Raw genomic sequence first — 23,007 nt, 5'->3', positions numbered from 1 at the left:
CATTATTAAAGCTATTGTCTAGATTATTAAAAAAAAGCACTTCCAACCACCTCATGCTGTGCCTAGGTTTGAAACAAATTGGGCCTTCATATGCCATACCCTCCGATATTTATCCATTGAAAATAGAACCATCCCATTCCATAATGATGATTTTACTATTTAGACCCCACACATCTTATTGGGCTGCCCCGGCCACTCTGGACAGCTTCCAAATTTATATATGTTATATAAAAACATACATAAAAACTCCAGACAGCTCAGGAGTCGAATAACTCCATACCCACCATCATTTCCCCAATGAAAATAGGGATGCCCTAAGGGAAACCAGGACATTCCAGAATCAAATCAGAAACCTGGAGAGCTTTTTCTGAATCAGGAAAGTCTCTGGAAAATAGGAACACTTGGAGGGTCTGATATTCAAGCTTACAATTTAGACCAGGGGTCAGCAAGGTTTAGTTTGCACGGGCTGGTTCACGCATGTGCACCCATGATTTCTGGCATCTGCGCAGACGCGCTTTTCTGCACCATGGAAGTGAGTCTCCATACCGCGCTGCGCCAGTTTAGTGCAGTGCGCGGGGACTCGCCGAATAGGCAGCTCAGTCTGGGGGCGTCTTAGGTTGCCTACCCCTGATTTAGACCAAGCCAAGACACATCTGGGGCTTCTTTTTGGCTACATAGGTAACTTGTAGGAGGCAGACAACCATACTGATCCTCATAGTATTGAATTGAATGAGAATCAAACAGGAAGTAAAACTGCAGGGGGGGGGTGAGATTTGAAGAGATTACATGGGGGATCGAAGGAAAAAGGTTCTGCAAAAAAAAGGGCCAAAATTAAATGCTTTGTTTCAAAACTTGAATGCATGGACAGAAAAGGTGACTCAAGTAGAATCTAATTCAAGCAGTACAGAAGGTTAGGGGGCAGGTAGGAAACATAGATGGTAATCTTAGATTTAATTAGGTAATTGATACTCACGGTGTGTGCCCTGTGGAGAGGAAAGTGTCGAGAAAGAAGGGGGTATTAAGGAGTGAGATTGTGAAGTGTAAGAAGCTGAAAGGGAAGATGAAGAGAAAGACAAAGGTAGTGAAGAAAAGACAGCGCCAGTCCAGAATAGTTTGCCGCCTGAGGTGGAGACCCCTGTTTTAAGGCCAATATTTTAAAGCATTGCTTCACCTTTAAGGCGCCAGTTCTTTCCTTCATCTGGCTCCAACATGCCACCACCTGGAAAAGGTCACGTCACCCTACGGAATCAACCATTAAAAAGAGTATAAAATTATCTGAAATGATGGTGGAAAATATCGAACAGGCTTCTACCATGCCTCTATACAAGAGTTGGTAGCCTATTGCCCTCCAGATGTAGCTGAACACCAGCTGCTATCAGCCTTACATCCAGTGACCAAGGGTGATGGGAATTGTAGTCCCACAAAATCCAGAGAGCCAAAACTTAGCTGTCCTTGCTCTAGAAAATGGAATCAAATGGCTTTGATGAAAAGTTTCTGATCCATAACCTGCAATTTCCTAAATCTCACTGCAATTGGCTTTCCAGAAGGTATTATGTTAGCACCTTGACTACCATACATAGAGTCTTTCTTCTCCACACACCAACATACTTTGTTTAAATATGCAGTGTGCAACCCGAAGCATGTCTATTCAGCGGTAAATCTCATTGAATTCAGTGCAATTTATTTCAGTGTAAGAAGGCCCAACACTGTGATCTTAAATTGAATTCTATGAAAATACTACATCACCTGTTCTACCACTATTTCCTATTTTTGTAAAGCATATTTTAAATTTAATTTTCTGGTAAATTACAACTATTTTCTTAACCTGGTTAGATTCACTTACCAGAAGGTTAAGTTCCATTGAACCTAAGAAGGACTTACACCTGAGTAAACATGCATCGGGAGCATGCACTTTGCTTACATCCCAAGCACACATTGGATATGGATTAGATAGCAAGTTTTGGACAGAAATTTACGAGAAGCTAAAGAAAATGTTAAAATGGACATTTGAAAAAAAAAAAACCTGAAATAATATTATTAAGCCTAATCCCGGACAACATCCCAACAGATAGAAGAAACATCCTATTATATGCATGTGCTGTGGCCAGATTGTTGCTTGCACAAAAATGGAAAGGAGACAAGTTACCGACCATCCAAGATTGGCATATCAAATTGGTAGAGTTTATGAACCTGGCAAGATTAACAATGATAGTTAGGAAAGTCCCTAAACAAAATGGGAAAAAGAATGGAAATACGTTAAAGATTACCTTTTTAATGAAGGAATAGATTCCAGATGGGTGATTTGCTTTGAATAAGTTCGTACAAATTTATTAGAGCTAGTATATGTATGGGAAAAAATGAAATATGAAATAAGGAATTGGTTATATAAGAGGAAAGCATAGTTGATGTTACTTGTAAATAGGGAACTGATATGGAAAACTGGGAAGTTTATTTAGCTTTATGTTTGTTTGTGGTTTTCTTTTGTTGTTCCTTTATTTTTTTCTTTTATTAGTTTGCTTTCTAATTTTGTATAGTTTTGTATAATTTTGAATTTGCGTTGTGTTGTGTTGATTTTGTTGATTTATGTTACTTCTGTTGCTTTGTTACTTATGCTATTTTTGTTGCTTTGTATTTTATGTTGTAATAATAATAATAATAATAATAATAATAATAATAATAATAGGAGCATGCACTTTGCTTACATCCCAAGCACACATTGGATATGGATTAGATACGGTGGTGATGTATGAAGTACAGAACCATTTTACATTTGGGCAAAAAGCTTGCTAGGAATGTCTACCTCTGTTAAATAGTCATTGGTGATTCTAGACAGCATTCCACTAGTGCAGAATGCTTATTCTTTCTTAACCTTTGCAAATCTCCTTATTTACATTGCAACGTATGGGTTTTTTTGTATCTCTTTTGGTTTTGCTATTTCAAATGCATGTCAGAAACAAACACTGTATCTATTACCGTTCCTTGTTTGGGGTCAAAATATCCTATCTGGCATGTTGCAATCTATTGCTTTGACAGCTCTGACAAGTTTGCCCCAATATACTGGTTAGCTTTGGGACATGTATGGAACAGGCTGAATAGCAAGCATCCCATGTTTTACTAGGTAGCTGTGTATAGTTTTTTGACAATTGAGGAGGATTTTCCAAATCATTATATCAAGGAATCATGCCATCTATTGTTTCAGTCCAAGCTCTTTTAGCATTTATTTCTATTGCAGTTTTTTTTTTAAAAAAAATGGGCTGCTGCTTAAAAGCTTATTAAAGGCTGGAAATGGAAAGAATATCATAACAAAATGTGTGTCAGAAGCTATCTTCATACGTTTTGAATTCTCCACCATCCCCACCCATACACACCCTCCCATCAGATGTCAAGGAAATAACCAACTATCTGACTTTTAGAAGACATCTGAAGGCAGCCCTGTTTAGGGAAGTTTTTAGTGTTTGATGTTTTATTTTGTTTTTAATATTCTGTTGGGAGCCGCCCAGAGTGGCTGAAGAAACATACATCATCATCATCATCATCATCATCATCATCATCATCATCATCATCATATTCCTCCTGAGTTTGGGTCTGGCTTATAATGGCCTGCAATGTTACCACGACTACTCCTTTTCTCCACCCCACAGCTCTCTCAGCTCTCAGGAGTGGTCATAATAGGAAGGGTTCCCAGGGAGACTCTATTGAAGCTTTGATACTTTTCTGAAGCCTGTGCACCAGCCTCCAGAACATCAGGTACCATGGGAAATGTAGTTCCCAAAACCTAGTCAGGAACCAATGCAACTACATTTTCTATGGCGGTTGCAGCAGCATCTAGGCCAGGTCCTAATGGAGTCCTAGTGTGAGCATCCGCCACACAGAAAGAAAGAACAAAACAACAGCATGAAGGGGTGATGGATGAATCCTGTGTTTGTGTAAGCCAGGCTTCCTCAACTCCCATGATCCCTAGCTAGCAGGACTAGTGGTCAGGGATGATGGGAATTGTAGTCTCAAAACATCTGGAGGGCCGAGTTGTGAGGAAGCCTGGTGTAAGCATTTAGAGGCATATAGGTCCTTGTTCATATTGAATAGTTCATATATGTAACAATTAAGTGTACATGAACATGAAGTTCACTCTTACCCTGTGTATAAGCTACACGCTTCCAAAGGACGTAAAACACTTGGCCTTCAGTTACAGTGTAATGGCTCCTTAGAAGAGCTGATAAGCAACCGCAAGCAAGAATACATCCTCTGCTAATGTATTCATTTTTGCTTCATGGCAGTGGAGCCCACTCCTAATCTGAAAACTTAATCCTACCAAAATTATATTCCCATTTTAATTATCCAGGCCTTTAAAAAAAGGGAGTCAGGTTTTATTTTTAATAGCATCATTTAAAACGTCTTTCTACCCAAATTATTGATGTTTTATAGCTCCTCAACACATTCCAAAGCCATTTCATATCAGTGTGCTGCAAAAATTGGTGTTTTAATTCACATTACAAATATGTTGCTAACATACTGCTTCTCACCTGCTCCCTTAAACTACATATTGCAAACATGGTACAAATATTGAAGATTAGGTTGGATAGGATTCTGGGAATGGCAGCCTCCATCTGCCTAAATAGTTTAAACAAACGCGGCTTCTGCTTGCATCCTGATTTACCCCACTGGTAAATAATCTGCTTCAAACTGAACAGTCTTTGACATTTAAGGTAAATAGCATGCATACACTCTGCACATTCTTGCAGACCCAGGCATCCAGCCACATACATGGATGCAAGCATAAGCACACTCAATGCTCATGGTTGATGGATGGTTAAAGATAGGAAACGGAGGAGAATCACCCTTTCCTCTTTTCCCCACAGCCCTTTGCCAGCTGTTTCTTTAACTTGGAGAGAATACTAACACAGTGGTTCTCAAATGTCTTGGCACTCAAACAACTTGGAACCCAAACACTGCAAACCCGGAAGTAAGTGTTCCGGTCTGCAAACTTTTCTCGGAACTCGAACGTGCTCCGTTTTGAGTGCCACACTTCCATTTTGAGTGTTACACTGTCTGTTTTTGCTATTTATTTTGCGTTTTTGTTTTTGTGACTTTTTTGTTTTTGTTTTTGTGACTGTGTGGAACCCAGTTCAGCTCTTGATTGTGTGAGTGCCGTACATTGTTTATTGCTTTCCTTTTATGGATCCATCGTCCCGTTAGATCAAGCATCCCCAAACTTCAGCCCTCCAGATGTTTTGGACTACAATTCCCATCATCCCTGACCACTGGTCTTTTTAGCTAGGGATCATGGGAGTTGTAGGCCAAAACATCTGGAGGGCCGCAGTTTGGGGATGCCTTGTAAAATTCATGTTCAATTGCCGTTTTAGGAGTTGTTTTTAAAAGTGTTATAGAAAATTATAAGGGGGTTGCAGAACACCATTACTAATGAACAGAGAGGGGTGACCGAACCTGACAGCTGCAGTTACCCAGAATCCCTCGCAACACCACCTTCTTCACCTCTGCTCCACTCCAGAGACCCGCACCCCTCCCGCTTGGACTCAACCCTGCCTTAAGGAAGGCTTAAGGATCAGCATATGCACACATTTCCACATGACTAGCAACTTGGGAGCCATAATTCCCTGTCAATGGTATCTCATTCACAATGGAAGACTCCTCTGAACAAAAGACAGTGATCAACTCTTATGAAAATGTTAATTTCTCTTTGTGCTTAGGAATTCACACCTGGGAGGGGTGATAGGAGGACTAGGAGAGGTGTCAAAAGTGCTCAGATTTCTACCTTGAACCCTCCTTTTTTGTGAGGTATTGATTACATAGCTGTGATGTAGGAATGATGTATTGGGGGCGTTTCTTGGTGATGGGGAAACTGATAAAAGTGGAGGTTCTCTTTTGTTCTGGGTTCCTTCCTTGTTCTCCTGCGTGAGGGGAAGGACCCTGTTGCAACAGCAAATAAAGGCTTTGCTTCTCAAACTTCTCTGGTTGGCCTCTGTTATATATTCTCCGACCGATGGAGAACCCAATAAGGCTCTTGTGTACCCCATAAGGGAATAAGAGCAGATTTTTGCTTAGAACAAAAGCCTGGAGCGTATTAATCCATTTTGCATTACTTTCTATGGGAATGCTTTGGTTTTGAAATGGACTTCCAGAACGGATTGAGTTTGAGAACCAAGGTACCACTGTAATAATTTCTGCCGGCTGTACTAGAATGACCAGTGTGTGCTAAATTCATTTCCTGTGTGTCTTTGTCTAGGTGTTAAGGGACAGCTAAGAGAATGAAGACTCTAAGTCCCCAGCGGAAGCATGATATGGCGATGCAGTGCTGGTGCTGAATTGTTCTCTCTGATGGCTCTATGGGAGTGGATAGCCCTGAGTCTTCATTGCTGGGTTTTAATGGTCGCTGCTGCTTCGGATCAGCATGCCACAAGCCCCTTCGACTGGCTCCTTTCAGATAAGGGACCCTTCCACCGCTCCCCGGAATACACAGATTTTGTGGACAGAAGCCGACAGGGATTTAGCACAAGATACAAGATTTACAGGTATGAAACAAAACGGATGGCAATTTCAGAGGGCGCTCTTCCAAGAGCTGTTTAGAAATGACACACGGGGGCACTTTAAGAAAAATAAATCACAGATGGGGAGAACCAATGGGTTTCATTCCAGAAATATACAGCAAGGTTTCCTATTCATGTTGGGAATAGCTGTGCTGCCTATTCAAAGTGAAAGGAGGTGATTGATTAAAGAGAGACCTGAAGGTGACCACCTGTTGACGAAATCTTTCAGCTTTGTTGAAAAGCCCATTTTAACTCCTAGTTTTAGCTCAGCTTGCATTTTCTTCCTGAATTGCAGGAGATTAATGAGGGACAGTTCAGAGGGAGAGTATGTGTGTTTACATGCACAGCCTTCCCAGAATCATGGAAACGTAAAGTTGGAAGGGACCCCAAAGGTCTTCTATTGCAGCCCCCTGTTCAATCCATGGCAATATGGGTGCCAATGGGGGCTTCCCTTGAAATGTAAACAGAGGCAGTATTGTCAGGACTGTGGTGGAGAATGAGGTTGAATTTCCCCACCCCTCACTTCCAAGGTTCTATGCCTAATATTTGCATAAGAAAACCAAACAAACTAACTAACATGAATTGCTTTCGGATAGCATCACCTGATGAATATCTGTCTGCCATGCACTCACCTGATAAAAGTGCAGAGGCCCTAAGAGAAAAAAGAGCCCTTCAGCAAGAATTAATGTGTTTGCTATAATTACATAGTCTCATCAGAAAATGAGAATATTAATGATGCATCCTGTGTGTTGTTTTGATGAGAATAACTAATATAAATAATGAACCAGGCTTTATGCAATAAAAGTCTTATATACATTAGCAATAAGAGATGCTATGAAAGGATCTTGGCTTTAAAAAGAGAAAACCATGACAAGTAGGAGGGACGCCTATCTCTGTGTCTTTAATTATTGACCCTGGCAGACTCCTCTTTGCCAGCCAAAATAAGGAGTTGCAACTGTAGAGCATGGAAGAAACAGATTGGCAATTTCTGTCTCTCGACCAATTTATGGCCGTGAAATCATTTGAACAGGTGGTCCTTTATTTGCTTCAGATTGTTTTGCTGCCATTCCAGCTTTTTCAGCTATTGGGTCCATAATAAGGGGGCAAACTCTTGCCTTTTCATCCTGTTTGTGCCTCCATGCAAATTGCTGCTGGTTCTTAAATACAGGTTTGGGAGAAGGTCTGAAGTTTGTTTTGTGTCATGAATATTTATTTTCCTGTGCCGATTCTCTGTGCACCAGAGGGCACTGTGTTGCAGGTCAATTTTGCATTAGTTTGCGTTGACGTAGGCCCAACGCATCGTGAGGTCTGCTGCGCATTAACTGTGATGATGAAATATGCATTGGGGGTATTTGGTGAGCTCAACGGATCAGAGGAGACCATTGCTATTAGCCGGGGTTTAAAAGCCGGCTGTCAATGCCGAAAATCTATTTATTTATTTTGGCAGAGGAGGGGGAAATAAAGCATATTCTACTCCCCTTTGTTTTTATATTGCTCAATGAAACAGAAATATATATCCATTGCAAAATGCAACAAGAATGATTCCCGCTGCTTCTGGTGTCAGTACTGTTCAACAAGACTGAAAGGGCCACACATTGCATTCTGAATTCTAGGGTCTATATCACTGCTGTTTCTTATACCCCACAAAAAGCTGCCTCTGAAAATTGCAGGACCCTCCAGAACAGGGGTAGGCAACCTAAGGTCCGTGGGCTGGATGCGGCCCAATTGCCTTCTCTATCCAGTCCGTGGATGGTCCAGGAATCAGCGTGTTTTTACATGAGTAGAATGTGTCCTTTTATTTAAAATGCATCTCTGGGTTATTTGTGGGGTCTGCCTGGTGTTTTTATATGAGTAGAATGTGTGCTTTTATTTAAAATGTATCTCTGGGTTATTTGTGGGGCATAGGAATTCGTTCACCACCACATGGTCTGAGGGATGGTGGACCGGCCCCCTGCTGAAAAAGGTTGCTGACCCCTGCTCCAGAACAATGGAGAGCTGCAACCAAAGGGAGAATCAGTTCATGGATGTGTTTACATGCACACCTGGCCACATGGACAGAAGCTCTTCGGGGCAATTTGTACTGTAGGAAGCTTGTGTGGAGCTAGGGAAAACCTATACACATTGATTAAACACTGTATGGAGAGGGGGAACAAGATAGAGGTACAAGGTGGATGCGGGTTCTTTTTTTCCCTTTTAATTTGATCACATGAGGATTCTGGGAAAATGTTGCCAAGGTGCAAGCCTTTGTGTGAAGAGCCCCACAGTGAATGAGTGTGAAGATTTTTTTAAAAAAGAACTTTGAAGGGAAAATGTCACATTGCCACCTTTTAATGTTTATTTCTCTTCACATGCTGTTTCAATGCACTGCGCCCACTTGAATCGCCAGGAAAGTAGTGTGTGAAAAGTTTGGCATAGCACAAGACTTCACCATTTCCCCCTCCAAGAATGTTCTAACTCCCACTTCAACTAGGCTAGTTTTCCTTGTATATGTATTATTTACACTTGCCCCATACCCTCCAACATTTCTCCGATGAAGATAGGAACGTCCTAAGGAAAAGTGGGACATTCTGGGATCAAATCAGAAACTGGGGCGGCTTCTGTAAATCAGGGACATCCCTGAAAAATAGGGACACTAGGGGTCTGTTGCCCCTGCCCCACTTTTAGGCCTATCAGCATGGGTGTTTTGCTCGTTTCTGATTCCTATAATTTGCTCAGTTCTCCCCTTTCCCCACGGTGTTTTTTTTTGTGTGTGTGTGTGTTTTTTTTAAATATATATTTCTTCTCTGCTTTAAGTTACCATTGTTGGGAGCCAGACTTTGGAGACTCCTATTAAGCTGATGTTTTAATTCATCCATAACTATAAGTTTCTGCAAGTAAAGTTTTTGAATGTTAAAGTTTGGACATTGGTTTAATTTCCAAAGAAGAGTGTCCGTCATACATATGATTTGAGCTTCTTAGCTGTGTTTTTGCTACTCTTCCTTCAACACATCCCATACTCCAGAACAGGACCGGTGCTAGGGTTTTTTGCACCCTAGGCGAGATCACCTTCTGGCGCCCCCCGGCATCTGCCTCCTCCCTGCGGGCCTGGCCCAGTCTTCACCCCCTTCCATTCCCAGCGCCCCTCCCACTTACCTGTGACGTTGATGGCTGGGTTGCTCTGGCCGCCCTCGGGCTTCAGCCACGGACCCCCGGGTGCAACAGCAGCTGCTCCCACCTGCCCGAGAAGTAGAGCGCAGCGACGGCACATGGAGCCGAAGGCTCAGCTCTGGCGCACGCGTGCAGCAGGAAGGGGCTGCTCTTGCCCCATGTGTCCTCCACACGCTGCTGCCCTTGGCGCTCCGGGCACACCTGGGCTGCACCGGCGCCGCTGCTGCCGCCCGCCCTGGATGCAGGTAGGTGGCATTGGGGCGCAGCGGCCACGTAGCAGAGTGAGTCCAGCGAAGCCAGCAGCGCTCCCCATCATGCCAGCGCCCCCTCCATTTTGGCACCCTAGGCAACTGCCTAGTTCACCTTAATGGACGTGCCGGCCCTGCTCCAGAGCTGTTCTTTCAGAAAATGTGCAACCTCACCCAGACTGGATACTTCTGGGCCACCTCTGGACTATTTTGGGTTTCTTCAGGGCCTCAATTGTACTGGGGTTCCCTGTAAGGTTGCAGGCTTTTTTCCTCAGACATTGCCTTCCCTTGGTCTGAATTTGGTAGGATCCTGAGATCCAAATTGGGTGGGTTGTTTGATGCTGTAGGGTTAGCACAGGGAAGGAGGCATTCCAAAGTCATTGTAGGCTCATTGATCAAAACCAGAACCTTGCAAATTATCCAGGCTTACCATAATATACCCGATTGTCCTATTGTTTGCTGAAAAGGTGTGTTTTTTCCCCTTATTCCCTCCATTTTGTTGAAATTTCATTGACTGAAATGGCAAGCTATAGGAAAACAGCATAGTCACAAAGCTGACAATGTCAGATAATGATGAAACAAAAAATAAAAAAAATTCCTTCCAGTAGCACCTTAGAGACCAACTAAGTTTGTCATAGGTATGAGCTTTCGTGTGCATGCACACTTCTTCAGATAGTTATTTTTTGTTTCGACTATGTCAGACCAACACGGCTACCTACCTGTAACTAGATAATGGTGAGTAACAGATAATAGGGATTAACAGTGCTTGGAAGGGCGCTGCGGTTTGTCATGTGAACTCGACAAATGTAATTGAGGGAGGAAGGAATAAAATAACTGCTACAGGCTTACTGGGAAAGCAAACTCCACTCGGTCTATGCATTGCAAAGAGGACTGTTAATGTACTTTGAGGCTGCCCTGGGAAACAGCTAACCTCTCCTGTGGCTGACTATGCATTGCATTCCATTTATGGGGCCACTGTGAGAATCAAGATTATAAATGTGCTTGAAGGGAAACCTGTTTAGCTTTCACCAGAGCTTCCTCAGTTAGGGAATAAATAGCAGAAACAGTCCCACCTGCTTTCCCCACCAATTTTTCAGCAATCCGTAAATTGCTTTTGGCTAGCGTCAAAATGGGCTGCTTTCCTATAGAGATTTGTTTCTGTGGGCAAAAAGGTAATATAGTCAGAGGCCATCATCACTCTCCTGAAAGGAAGATCCTTCCGTTGAATGCAGAATGCCCTCATTTCGAATTGATTCTGTCACACATCAGAATGCATGGAAAACTCATTCTCCAGAGAGCCTGTGGAGAATGTTGAAGATGTGAGGGCTCCTCACAGAGAAGCTGCTGTAGGATGGCGTCTTCCTGATTCATAAAGGTTATGTTGGGAACTCTGGCACAAACAATAGCCATGCCAGCTTCCCCCACCCCCTGAAAACAGACCAATACTGACTGTAAAACCATAAGAAGATGCCTACTGGATCCAACCCAAGGCCTATCTAGCTCAGCATCCCATTTTCCACAGTGGCCTCAGCTCATTAATGCCAGTAGGGACTTCTGACAGGAGCTTCACAAGGTTGTTTTTGATAGCAAAACCTACCCCATGTATTCAATGTTCTTGTTCAGATAGACCTTTCCAGAAGAATGTGTATCCTCCTTTTTCTTCTTTCAGTTGTCCCTCGCCTGCTCTTCGGGTCTCTTGAAGCGCTGCAATATCAACGTTAAAACATCGCAGCTCTCTTGCAATGATGGCAGTTCTGCGTTCAGGACGCTCGCTGTCTGCGTTATCTGACAAAGTCTGCATATTCTATGTTCCAAAGTTCAATTGTCTTTTACAACCACTAGGAGGTGACCCCACTGGGGAACAGCTTTTACCAAAGGTATCATGGGCTTTGAAGACGCTCGATCTCAGAACGCGAGGGAGAAACGTGCTAAGAGGAAAGCACGCTTGGCAAATCCACACCGTGATCAACTCCCGCCTGGAAGCCAATGTCCCCATTGTGGAAAGACGTGTGGATCCAGATTTGGCCTCCACAGTCACTTACGGACTCATTGTTCAAACCGTGTTTATGGAAAACAACCTTACTTGGCTACGGGGGGGGGGGTCGCCAAAGAAGAAGAAGATTCCTCAGCAAGTGGTATTCAAAGGCATGGTGCCTCTGATCCAGGAACTAATATATAGCCATCATGGCTAGTAGTGACTGATAGCTTTACCACCCACAAATTTGCCTAATCCCCTTTAAAAGTTAAGTTGGTGGATATCACCAATCCTGTAGTGATATTAGAAGTGATAACTTGTGGTGCTGGAAGCAAAATACTGTAGTAGATGGACTGCCAAGGAGCTGTCAAGGAGCCAGAACATCTGCAGGGCAGACAGACAGAGAGACAGACACACACACACACCCTCCCCCAGCAACGACTCCTGGGCTCATTGGATCCCCTCCAATTTCTTCCTGAAAAGACGGACTGTCAATCTTCTCTTCTTCACCTTTTTCCTCCCTGAGAGGCCTGGTGGAGATTCTGCTCACTCGAGATAGTTACCTTGGCAACCTGCATTCCTAAGGGCAGGGAAGTTGGCCCTGGCTAAGCTCCCCTTTTCTGGTTGTTGTTCGTGACCCCATGGACCAGAGCACACCAGGCACTCCTGTCTTCCATTGCCTCCTGCAGTTTGGTCAGACTCATGTTAGTAGCTTCGAGAACACTGTCCAACCATCTCATCCTCCTTGTCCCCTTCTCCTTGTGCCCTCCATCTTTCCCAACATCAGGGTCTTTTCCAGGGAGTCTTCTCTTCTCATGAGGTGGCCAAAGTATTGGAGCCTCAGCTTCACGATCTATCCTTCCAGTGAGCACTCAGGGCTGATTTCCTTCAGAATGGATAGGCTTGATCATAGGTTTGATCTTCTTGCAGTCCATGGGACTCTCAAGAGTCTCCTCCAGCACCATAATTCAAAAGCATCAATTCTTCGGCGATCAGCCTTCTTTATGGTCCAGCTCTCACTTCCATACATCACTACTGGGAAAACCATAGCTTTAACTATACGGACCTTTGTTGGCAAGGTGATGTCTCTGCTTTTTAAGATGCTGTCTAGGTTTGTCATTGCTTTTCTCCCAAGAAGCAGGCGTCTTTTAATTTTGTGACTGCTGTCACCATCTGCAGTGATCATGGAGCCCAATTGTCTACTTCCTTCACTGGAAGCTGGCTGGGCTGGCTCATTCATGACACCGGGGCAGGGCAGTAGTTGTTCTGGATCTGCAGGGGTGCAGTGTGGGGGCATTATACCCACAGCAACAAAACATCTTGAGCTGCCCCTGGGCATCAGACCACCCTCAGTGCATGGTCTGAAGTGGTCTTGTAAGCATGTTCACTTGAACATGTTTGCAAACCTCCCTGCAATGAAAAATCGAAGCCTTCAATCCTGGAGAGGTTTGTAGGTGTGTTCAGCTGAACACAATTATAAGATCCTTTCAGATTTTGCTGCTGAACATTGCGAGATTGGAGGTGGAGAGAGTGGTGCGCATCTCCATGTCTCAAACATTTCAGTAATATCTGAAGAGAGCTAGTGCCACATTAGGAACTGTCGTGTTTGTGTTCTAACATATTTCATATGAATAGGAAGCAGGAAAAAAGACAACAGCTTGAAGAGGAGCTGAAGAGCTGAAGAGGAGCATTTTAGATACTGCTCTGTCATCTATGCTGGTTTTGCCCCCAAAGAATGGTCTGAACAGGCATGAATAGCATGCTGGAAAATCCCTAGCATCTGGTATGCTAGCTCAGTCCTAAAGAGTGTTTGTGTCCATTAACTATGGTACGTTGTTCTATAAATTTCATGCCCACTGTTCATTTCAGCAACTTGCAACAGGAACTGGAGCTTAATACAAATACAGTACAGACCTTTTCTTTACCCCTGCACTTGTAACAGTGCAATGAAAAAGAATTGGGCTGCCAATCAAGCACAGAGCTAATTGGTCTGAGATCACTGATTTCAGCTGACTCAAACATCTTTAATAGAAGCATTCCTTGGGAGTAGGGCCTGTTGAATTCAGTAGGACTTAATTCTGAATATCCATGGTTTGGATTGCAACATGAATGAAAGAATGGATGAAGTTCGTGAGACAATGTGCATTCTTGATAAACATGCATTCTTACCTTTATTCTTTTGGATGTTATCTTTTTAATTCTAAATATAAGTTGACCTGCACTCAGGGCAGGATAAAGAACCAATGATGGTGTGTGTGTGTGTGTGTGTGTGTGTGTGTGTGTGTGTGTGTGTGTGTTGTTGTTTGTTGTTTAAAAAAACCCAAACCCCTGTACTCAAAGATTGTTGTTGTTTAGTCGTTTAGTCGTGTCCGACTCTTCGTGACCCCATGGACCAGAGCACGCCAGGCACTCCTGTCTTGCACTGCCTCCCGTAGTTTGGTCAAACTCATGTTCGTAGCTTCGAGAACACTGTCCAACCATCTCGTCCTCTGTCGTCCCCTTCTCCTAGTGCCCTCAATCTTTCCCAACATCAGAGTCTTTTCCAAGGATTCTTCTCTTCTCATGAGGTGGCCAAAGTATTGGAGCCTCAGCTTCACGATCTGTCCTTCCAGGGAGCACTCAGGGCTGATTTCCTTAAGAATTGATAGGTTTGATCTTCTAGCAGTCCATGGGACTCTCAAGAGTCTCCTCCAGCACCATAATTCAAAAGCATCAATTCTTCGGCGATCAGCCTTCTTTATGGTCCAGCTCTCACTTCCATACATCACTACTGGGAAAACCATAGCTTTAACTATACGGACCTTTGTCGGCAAGGTGATGTCTCTGCTTTTTAAGATGCTGTCTAGGTTTGTCATTGCTTTTCTCCCAAGAAGCAGGCGTCTTTTAATTTCGTGACTGCTGTCACCATCTGCAGTGATTAAGGAGCCCAAGAAAGTAAAATCTCTCACTGCCTCCATTTCTTCCCCTTCTATTTGCCAGGAGGTGATGGGACCAGTGGCCATGATCTTGGTTTTTTTGATGTTGAGCTTCAGACCATATTTTGCGCTCTCCTCTTTCACCCTCATTAAAAGGTTCTTTAATTCCTCCTCACTTTCTGCCATCAAGGTTGTGTCATCTGCATATCTGAGGTTGTTGATATTTCTTCCGGCAATCTTAATTCCTGCTTGGGATTCATCTAGTCCAGCCTTTCGCATGATGAATTCTGCATATAAGTTAAATAAGCAGGGAGACAATATACAACCTTGTCGTACTCCTTTCCCAATTTTGAACCAATCAGTTGTTCCATATCCAGTTCTAACTGTAGCTTCTTGTCCCACATAGAGATTTCTCAGGAGACAGATGAGGTGATCAGGCACTCCCATTTCTTTAAGAACTTGCCATAGTTTGCTGTGGTCGACACAGTCAAAGGCTTTTGCATAGTCAATGAAGCAGAAGTAGACATTTTTCTGGAACTCTCTAGCTTTCTCCATAATCCAGCGCATGTTTGCTATTTGGTCTCTGGTTCCTCTGCCCTTTCGAAATCCAGCTTGCACTCAAAGATTGTATATCAGGTTATATTTTAAGGCTTCCTTTAATGTGTAACTTTATTTCCCATAGGTTGCTAGTTATTAATAAGGTCAGCTGCAGTAAGAATGTTTATTTAGAACTGATTATAGATGTTTGTCCACTCTTGGGATTGTAAAGATGCAAGATGTGAAATGAGGCCATTATTGCTCCTTCTTTGAGGATTTTAGATGTGTGACTTTGCTCTCTTCATTTGGCATTCCCTTTCATTTGCTTCTCAATGCCCTGTCTGTTCTATCATTTAAGATTCAGGAAGAGGTAATAAGGACAGTCACATTCAGCAGAGGAAACTATCACTCAGGGCATTTATCTTCATCTTTGCAGTGATCCCCCCCCTTTTTTGTGTGTGTGGAGAGGCTAATTCTTATATTCATCTGATGCTGTTATGTTTTTCCTGCAGTTTTGTCAGCTGTCACTTTACAAATAACATTGCTATAATTTTGAAGAACTCTATTGTTTCATGCTTTTTGCTTCTCTGAGTGGTAGGGGGTTCTAGGGCAGGCTTTTAAAATTAGTTGCCTTGCAAGATATTTGTCCTGGAGAGGTGTGTGTGTGTGTGTGTGTGTGTGTGTGTGTGTGTGTGTGAGTGTTTGTAATACTGGTTTGTTTATAAACTGAGAAGCAGGAAGGTTCAGACAAACACCTAGATTAGGTCCCCAAACTAAGGCCCGGGGGCCGGATGCGCCCAATCGCCTTCTCAATCCAGCCCGCGGACGGTCCGGGAAACAGCATGTTTTTACATGAGTAGAATGTGTCCTTTTATTTAAAATGCATCTCTGGGTTATTTTTGAGGCCTGCCTGGTGTTTTTACATTAGTAGAATGTGTCCTTTTATTTAAAATGCATCTCTGGGTTATTTGTGGGGCATAGGAATTCGTTCATTTTTTTTTTTAAAAAAAAATGCAGTCCGGCCCCCCACAAGGTCTGAGAGACAGTGGACCGGCCCCCTGCTGAAAAAGTTTGCTGACCCCTGCTAGTCTGAAAAAGAAGCAGCAGCACGTCCTTGCAGCTCATCGAAGCTGCAAAATCTGGACTTCTAGATCTTGCCTGGCCAAATTTTCTGTTCAGAACTGCCTCCTTCCTACAGGTCGGTGTGGTATAATCGGCATTCTTAGCACACAGAAGCCCAATTCACACAAAAGTCTCCCAAAGAGCCTCGCCGACAGCAGAAGCCTCCAGCTGACTGTAGCAGCTATCAGTTCTGGCAGTTGCAACAGTTACCCATGGAAAGGTCCCTTACAGCCCTCTTTCAGTGCAATTACAATCACCCATCTGTTTCCCTGGCCGTCCCCTAGTGTTGCCTGCTTGCTTCTTTCAACAGAGAAGAACAAGAGTATCTTTGCAGCTGTAGAAATGAATCAGTATTCATTGTTAGTGACCAATACATTAAGCAGATGCACTACACTCTTATTTTAACATCGGGGTTTCCAGACTGTATGAAGATAGACTTAGCACAGGTTCGATTTGGTCAGCAGGGAGATGTGAACATAAGAGTTCTGCTGCATCAGGCTGGTGACCCATCTAGTCCAACTGTGGAGCTAGAACATACCCATCAGGGTTAGTACTGTAGCTGTTCAGTATGCTGATGACAATGTAGTGGATGACCTCCAAACCATCCTAAATATCTTCACAGAAGCTTACAAAAAGCTTGGCCTATCGCTCAACATCCCAGAAACCAAAGTGCTGCACCAACAAGCACAAAACAACCCCTCTGCAGTGCCACAAATCCAACTCAATGGTGTGATGTTGGAAAGCATCAATCACTTCTCCTACCTGGGCAGTTATTCTTCCACGAAGGCCAACATTGATGCCAAAATCCAGCATCACCTGAGCTCTGTGAGTGTGGCTTTCTCCCCAAAAAAGACTGTTGTGTCTTTATTCTTTTTAGGAGGGATAAAAGGGGACTTGCCAGGAACCAAACCCACTCTGAACAAAGCCAGATTGGATTGCTTAAGTAAAGAGATTCAAGCAAATCTACCAACTAGCTTCCTGCTATGTACTGGGGAATGTCGCTCTGCTGCTGGCTCACAAGCGTGAGCGAGGAAGGAACCATTTTATTTTATTTTTGCTAGGAGAGTGAGGTTCCAAAGATGGAGATTTTATGGCATGGCTGTTAGTTTTGTCCATTTATCACCATAGATAGCTCAATTGGTTAGAGCGTGGCGCTGATACACCAAGGATACAGGTTTGATATGGGACAGCTGCATTTGCCTAAATTGCAGGGGGTTGAACTAGATAGATGATCCTCAGGGTCCCGTCCAACTCTACAATTCTATGATCTGTGCCCTTCTTGTGGTGAGTATTGGATGGATAATGCTGTCTTTTAGTTGGCTCCTCGTGGGTAAGGGAATGGCACAACCAATTGAACGCTTCCTGTATATGAAAGGTTCGCCAATCAAAATATCTACCATTTCTCCCCCCTTTTAGGTCATTTCCTTCTGGCATAATTGGTTTTAAGGCAATGGTCAATGCCTCAGAATCCAAATCTTTGTTATCTTCCTTGGCTTCGATTGATTTCTTCTTGAGGCACTGATATTGTATGCTGGTCACGGGCTGTTAGTGTCTAGCTTCTAATGCATTAGTAACACTCTTAGCAAACAAGCCAAGTTCCTTCCAGTGAAGGCCTTTGTGAAGCAAAACAACAGTCCCCTCCTCTATTAATTTCGGGGTTCTCAGACTCCCAACATGCTTGTTACTGAAGGTAATAGCACTCTGCCGAAAGCAGCAGGAGCTCAACAGCCCTCCTTGCTTTTTAATACACCCAATTTTACACAGTACTCAAAGTTGTTTTGACCACCAGTCCTTCCGTAGATTTATATAAACTCTGGGCCCAACATGAAAACAACAGAGCAGATGGGGCAGTTGTAGCTGCCCTGATTTTTTTGGTGACTGTGGGCAAGCCTTTCTCTTTGGTTGGCTTTGTCAGTTTTGCAGAAGTGAATATGGGGGAAAGGGTTGTTTTCCTCAAACAACAACTCAGACAGCGACATATGATCATGCACGATGTAATAAACAGATCTCTTAAGGAAGATGTAGTATTTGTGCCTAGCTCTGCTTTCCTGGCTCTCAAGTCATGATAAACCCATCCCCTGCATTTTGTGTATCTGAAATTGAGTGTCATTTCTAAATACCAGGGCTGTAGCTATATGAAATTCACATTTGTCTTTCGTAGGCCAGTGTGGGATAAAACCTGATAACAAACAATATGCTTCGAAGAGTCATTGTGTTCAGGCATAGAGAGGGGAGGGGGATAGAGAGTGTTTGTGCAGGGTTTTTGTGTCAGCATCACACGAGTAGGTTGGTTGGTTACAGTGTGGTTTGTTTGTATGGGTGTGTGTGCAAGGGGGTTGTTGGGTCAAATTAGCCATATCGATTTGTACGCTGTTGGGAGGGGATATGTCATTGTCTTGTTGTGCTGTATATGTGATAAAGGGGACATGTTTTCTTTTCAAGATGAACGATCCAGTTATGTCATAAGTGCTATTTTTACATTCTTATTAGCCTGTCCCTCTGCGCATGCAGCTCAACAGTCATCTTGTTCGTAGAGTTCAGGGCAGATTTCTGGCGAGAAAGGGAACGGCAGATGATGAGAAAAGAAGCAATTCCCAGGGTACTGTTTGAAGTGCATGGCTGCCTATCTCATCCAGAGATGCTGTGAATATCTGTGGCTTTTGATAAGAAAACTGTGTGCTTATGGTTGCAGATAAGTGTCTGGAACAACTTTGAGAATATTATTATTCAGTGCACCAAGTGACTCACTGGGCTCATTGCAATGAAGTGTGATTAAACTAATGTCAGATGCAATCAGCAACAAATATTCATATTAGCATCAGGGTTCACCAAACCTCTGGAAGATGAACAGGAGTGAACATTTCTGAAGGGTTTGTGTGTGTTGAGTTGGGGGGCTGTCGCTGTTAGTGGTGACAGCCTTAGTCAGGAGAGGGCGGCAATGGAACTCCTTTTGGTGGTGACTGGCTGCCATTTATCACCATGAACAACGCTACATTATAATAACCTAGCATTCTGGTGGTACCAAATGTCCGTCATCCTGAGGAACTCTATTTTTGACACTCCTATCAGGGTGACAGTGAAGAAAAAATGTGGCCACCAAGTGACAAGGCCACTTGTCCTCCTCCTATCTAAATGTCCCATTTGCAGGCAGCAAAAATGCAGGGGGAGGGGAGGAATTTTGCAACAATTCTCTCATGTACTGTCAACAGGTTTGCACTTAAAAATAAAAATAAATCCCAACCATAATTTACACTTAATCCAGTTACTGACACAATCTAGTACCTGTGTTTTTCTTCAATTGCTTCTATTTTTCAATGTATTTTCTGCACTCTCGATATTTCAGACATTTTCTATTAAAGACTGCTAAATGCTTGGATGCTAGGAACAGTTTTTCAAAAATTGCTAAGGTCTGGCTTAAACGATAAAAGTTATTGAACTATGCAGATCCTGGACTAGCCCACAGAGCTCAGCTCAAGGAAGTTATTGAGTCTTGGAAACAAAGGAGCTCTACATACAGTTTTGAGGGTATGGTGATTTTTTTCAAAAAAAAGTTCTCTTCCTCTACTCTTTGAACATGCAAAATCTGATGCAAGATTTCAAACTCATGAACATTCTTCTTGGTTTTAATAATGTACTTGCAAGAAGAAACTTCAGTTTGGTTTTTTTTCCTTGCAGCAATCACATTTCTGCTCTTAGGGATAACAATGGGTGGTGCCAGCATGTGGGAAAAACTCTCTGTGGAATTGAAATCACATGTTTGTGGGAGGAGAGAGACTTCATATTTCAGATAGGCAGATAAGACTCCTTGTCACCCATTTCTCTAAGTAGGACCTTACATTGCATCAAAAGTGCCCTGCAACTTTATAAAATGGGGTATGTTTGTATTGGAAGTGTGGTGCTATTCATACGAACCTTGATAGCATAATTGTAATGCATTTCCCAGAAAGAAGATTCACAGAATAGCCTGCAGAGCGAGATCTTAGCTACTTAACAAAAGGCCTTACCTTTTAAAAACTCAAATCCAATTTCTGCTCAACAAATACGACAGACAGGCATGGCTCTGCAATTTTTCAGTTCTTTGTTTGATGATGCCAGATGCTTGGTTTCAAGAGATAGCAAGGGCTTGGAAGAAGGCCATCAAATCCTGGTACCTTTTCTATCTTTAAATATTTTATATTTTTAAAATATAATATTTGCAGAGATGTAAACAACATATCGTACATAAGTTGTTCCTTCAAATTAGGGCACACAATGGAGTGGGATAAATTTGATGGTTTGTTACAAATATTGGGGGCAAAAAAAATGAAAACTTGTTTTCTCTGTACATAAGCAGAGAAGGTGCAAGGGGATTGTTGAGCTCCTAAATGTTTGTAGCTCCTAAATGTTTCATGTGGGCTTATGTTCTCCTCTCCTCAATGGTTGGATGGGAGACTATTCTCCACTATTCATTTCATATCCATTTTAGGAAATCTGCACTATTGGTTGATTTTGACTTGACAGATTCTTTCGTGAGCTCCTGGAAAAGAATTGTTCTGCATTAAGTACGGTACATATTTTAGGATTTTCCATGGATATTCTTATTACCTTTTGTTTTAAGAAAGTTAAAGCAGGTACTGTATAAAACAAAGAATTAATCACATGGATTTTCTATGGTGGAAAGCTTCTTCTGTTGGAACTCATTCCCTAACACAGTTGGTTCTGGTTAATTGGAAATGTTATCCGATGAACAAGTATTTGAACTTTGTTACCCTTTCTTAACTTCAAATAGTGTTTATGCTGGTGTACTGCAATTCTCTGCCAGGAATATTTCCAGGGTCAGCTTAACTGGACTCCATTGAAAGAAAGTATTTCTCCTTCTGGCAGAGTTGGTTTTAGGATAGCATGACTGGTGCTGTTGCACTGGGCACCGTTCTGCAGGGGGAGCCACAATAATGCTGTAGAATGAAGCGCAAGAGGTGGGGGGGGCATGCCAAATTTTAGCGCCACACAGGGCACTGCTGAAATTTGAGAGCCCAAATTCTGCCACTGTTTATGGTGAGGCCTGCCAGAATTCATTGCCATCGTATGTTAGGAAGGATTTGGTAGACCAATGGCTGTAATGTTAGAATCCTGCATGAAGGGAGAGGATTAGTATGTAACTTGAAGGGTAGCCCTTATTTAAAGTTTGGTGATTAAGATAAGAGCTCAGATAATCTCAGAATGAGTTTTGGATTGATGTAAAACTTTTGCCATATCTGGTTTGGTTTGTACTATTTTATACATAACATTTCATGTCTGTTGGAGTCTGCTACTCATGCCATATTTTACAGTGGACCCCTCAAGATTCCCCTCTTTATCCTGCTCTTTGACACTTGAGATGTATAGTTTTAGAACCTACCCTAAATTATTGTGATCTGCACTGGGATAGATCCGCTTCACATTCACTAATAGCAAGACACGTGTGCCCCATCTTAAATTTGTGCAGCTGGTTCTTCCTGCCTCCACGCAGAACCTTACATTTGTCCCTGTTGAAATTCATTTTGTTAGTTTTGACCCAATTCTCCAATCTGTTAAGGTCATACTGAATCCCAATTCTGTCTTCTGCAGCATTAGCTATGTGCCCCAGTTTGGTATCATCTGCAAATTTGATGAGCAACCCCTCAATTCCTTCATCCAATTCATTTATAAAGACAAACAACAACAAGAACAAGAACAAGCCCAGGACGGAAACTTGTCCTTTTTTTCTCCAGGAAGATGAAGAAGCATTAGTGAGCATCGTTTGGGTTCAGGTATCATGATTATCAGGGGACCCGGGTGGCGCTGTGGGTTAAACCACTGAGCCTAGGGCTTGCTGATCAGAAGGTCGGCGGTTCGTCAAAATGCAAGTAGATAAATAGGAACCGCTACAGCGGGAAGGTAAACAGCGTTTCCATGTGCTGCTCTGGTTTGCCAGAAGCGACTTTGTCATGCTGGCCACATGACCTGGAAGCTGTACGCCGGCTCCCTCGGCCAATAATGTGAGATGAGCGTGCAACCTCAGAGTCGGACACGACTGGACCTGATGGTCAGGGGGCCCTTTACCTTTACCTATCATGATTATAGCATGGGTGGCTGACCTGAGGCTCTTCAGATATTGTTGAATTTCAGTTTGTATCTCCCTTCCACTGAAGGTGAATTTCACCAGACCTCAAATGACTTACCGGTACCAGAGGAGAAATTTGTGCCAAAAAACAAACAAACCCACTTTTAATTTCATTTTCTGAGAAATATATCTTCTGCCACTGAAGCTCCTTTGAAATTCTTCAGATGTTTTACATAAGAAAAAAAATCCAACTTCAACTTGAAAGTTCACTGTAGGCAAAAATCCAATTGAAGCAAAATTCCCTTCATGTGAAGAGCACAGAAGATTGTATGAATACAGTTAGATCAACCTTGCACAATGAAAATGCTAGAGAAATCCAGAAGTATATTTATCACATGGAAAATGTCTTTGTTTATTGCTGGTGATATTTGAGAAATAATATACCCAATGATATGGGGGG

At 42.8% G+C, this 23,007-nt stretch overlaps 1 protein-coding gene across 2 annotated transcripts in view; it reads left to right on the top strand.

Moving 5' to 3' along the window:
- BRINP3 (BMP/retinoic acid inducible neural specific 3) overlaps nucleotides 1-23,007 on the top strand; it is a 229,375-nt gene that overhangs the window by 25,191 nt on the left and 181,177 nt on the right. Inside the window, exon 2 of one of the 2 annotated variants that reach the window (XM_035123029.2) lies at nucleotides 6,242-6,527. In XM_035123029.2, the coding sequence (XP_034978920.1) occupies nucleotides 6,292-6,527 (236 nt within the window). In that variant the 5' untranslated portion in view covers nucleotides 6,242-6,291. Of the gene's footprint in view, nucleotides 1-6,241; nucleotides 6,528-23,007 lie in introns of those variants that run through there. The other variant, XM_035123030.2, reaches the window with a different exon arrangement.

The sequence above is a fragment of the Zootoca vivipara genome, chromosome 7 (assembly GCF_963506605.1).
Source record: "Zootoca vivipara chromosome 7, rZooViv1.1, whole genome shotgun sequence".
Lineage (NCBI taxonomy): Eukaryota > Metazoa > Chordata > Lepidosauria > Squamata > Lacertidae > Zootoca > Zootoca vivipara.
The sequence above is the reverse complement of the archived record's forward strand: the minus strand, read 5'-3'. Positions and strand labels throughout refer to the sequence as shown.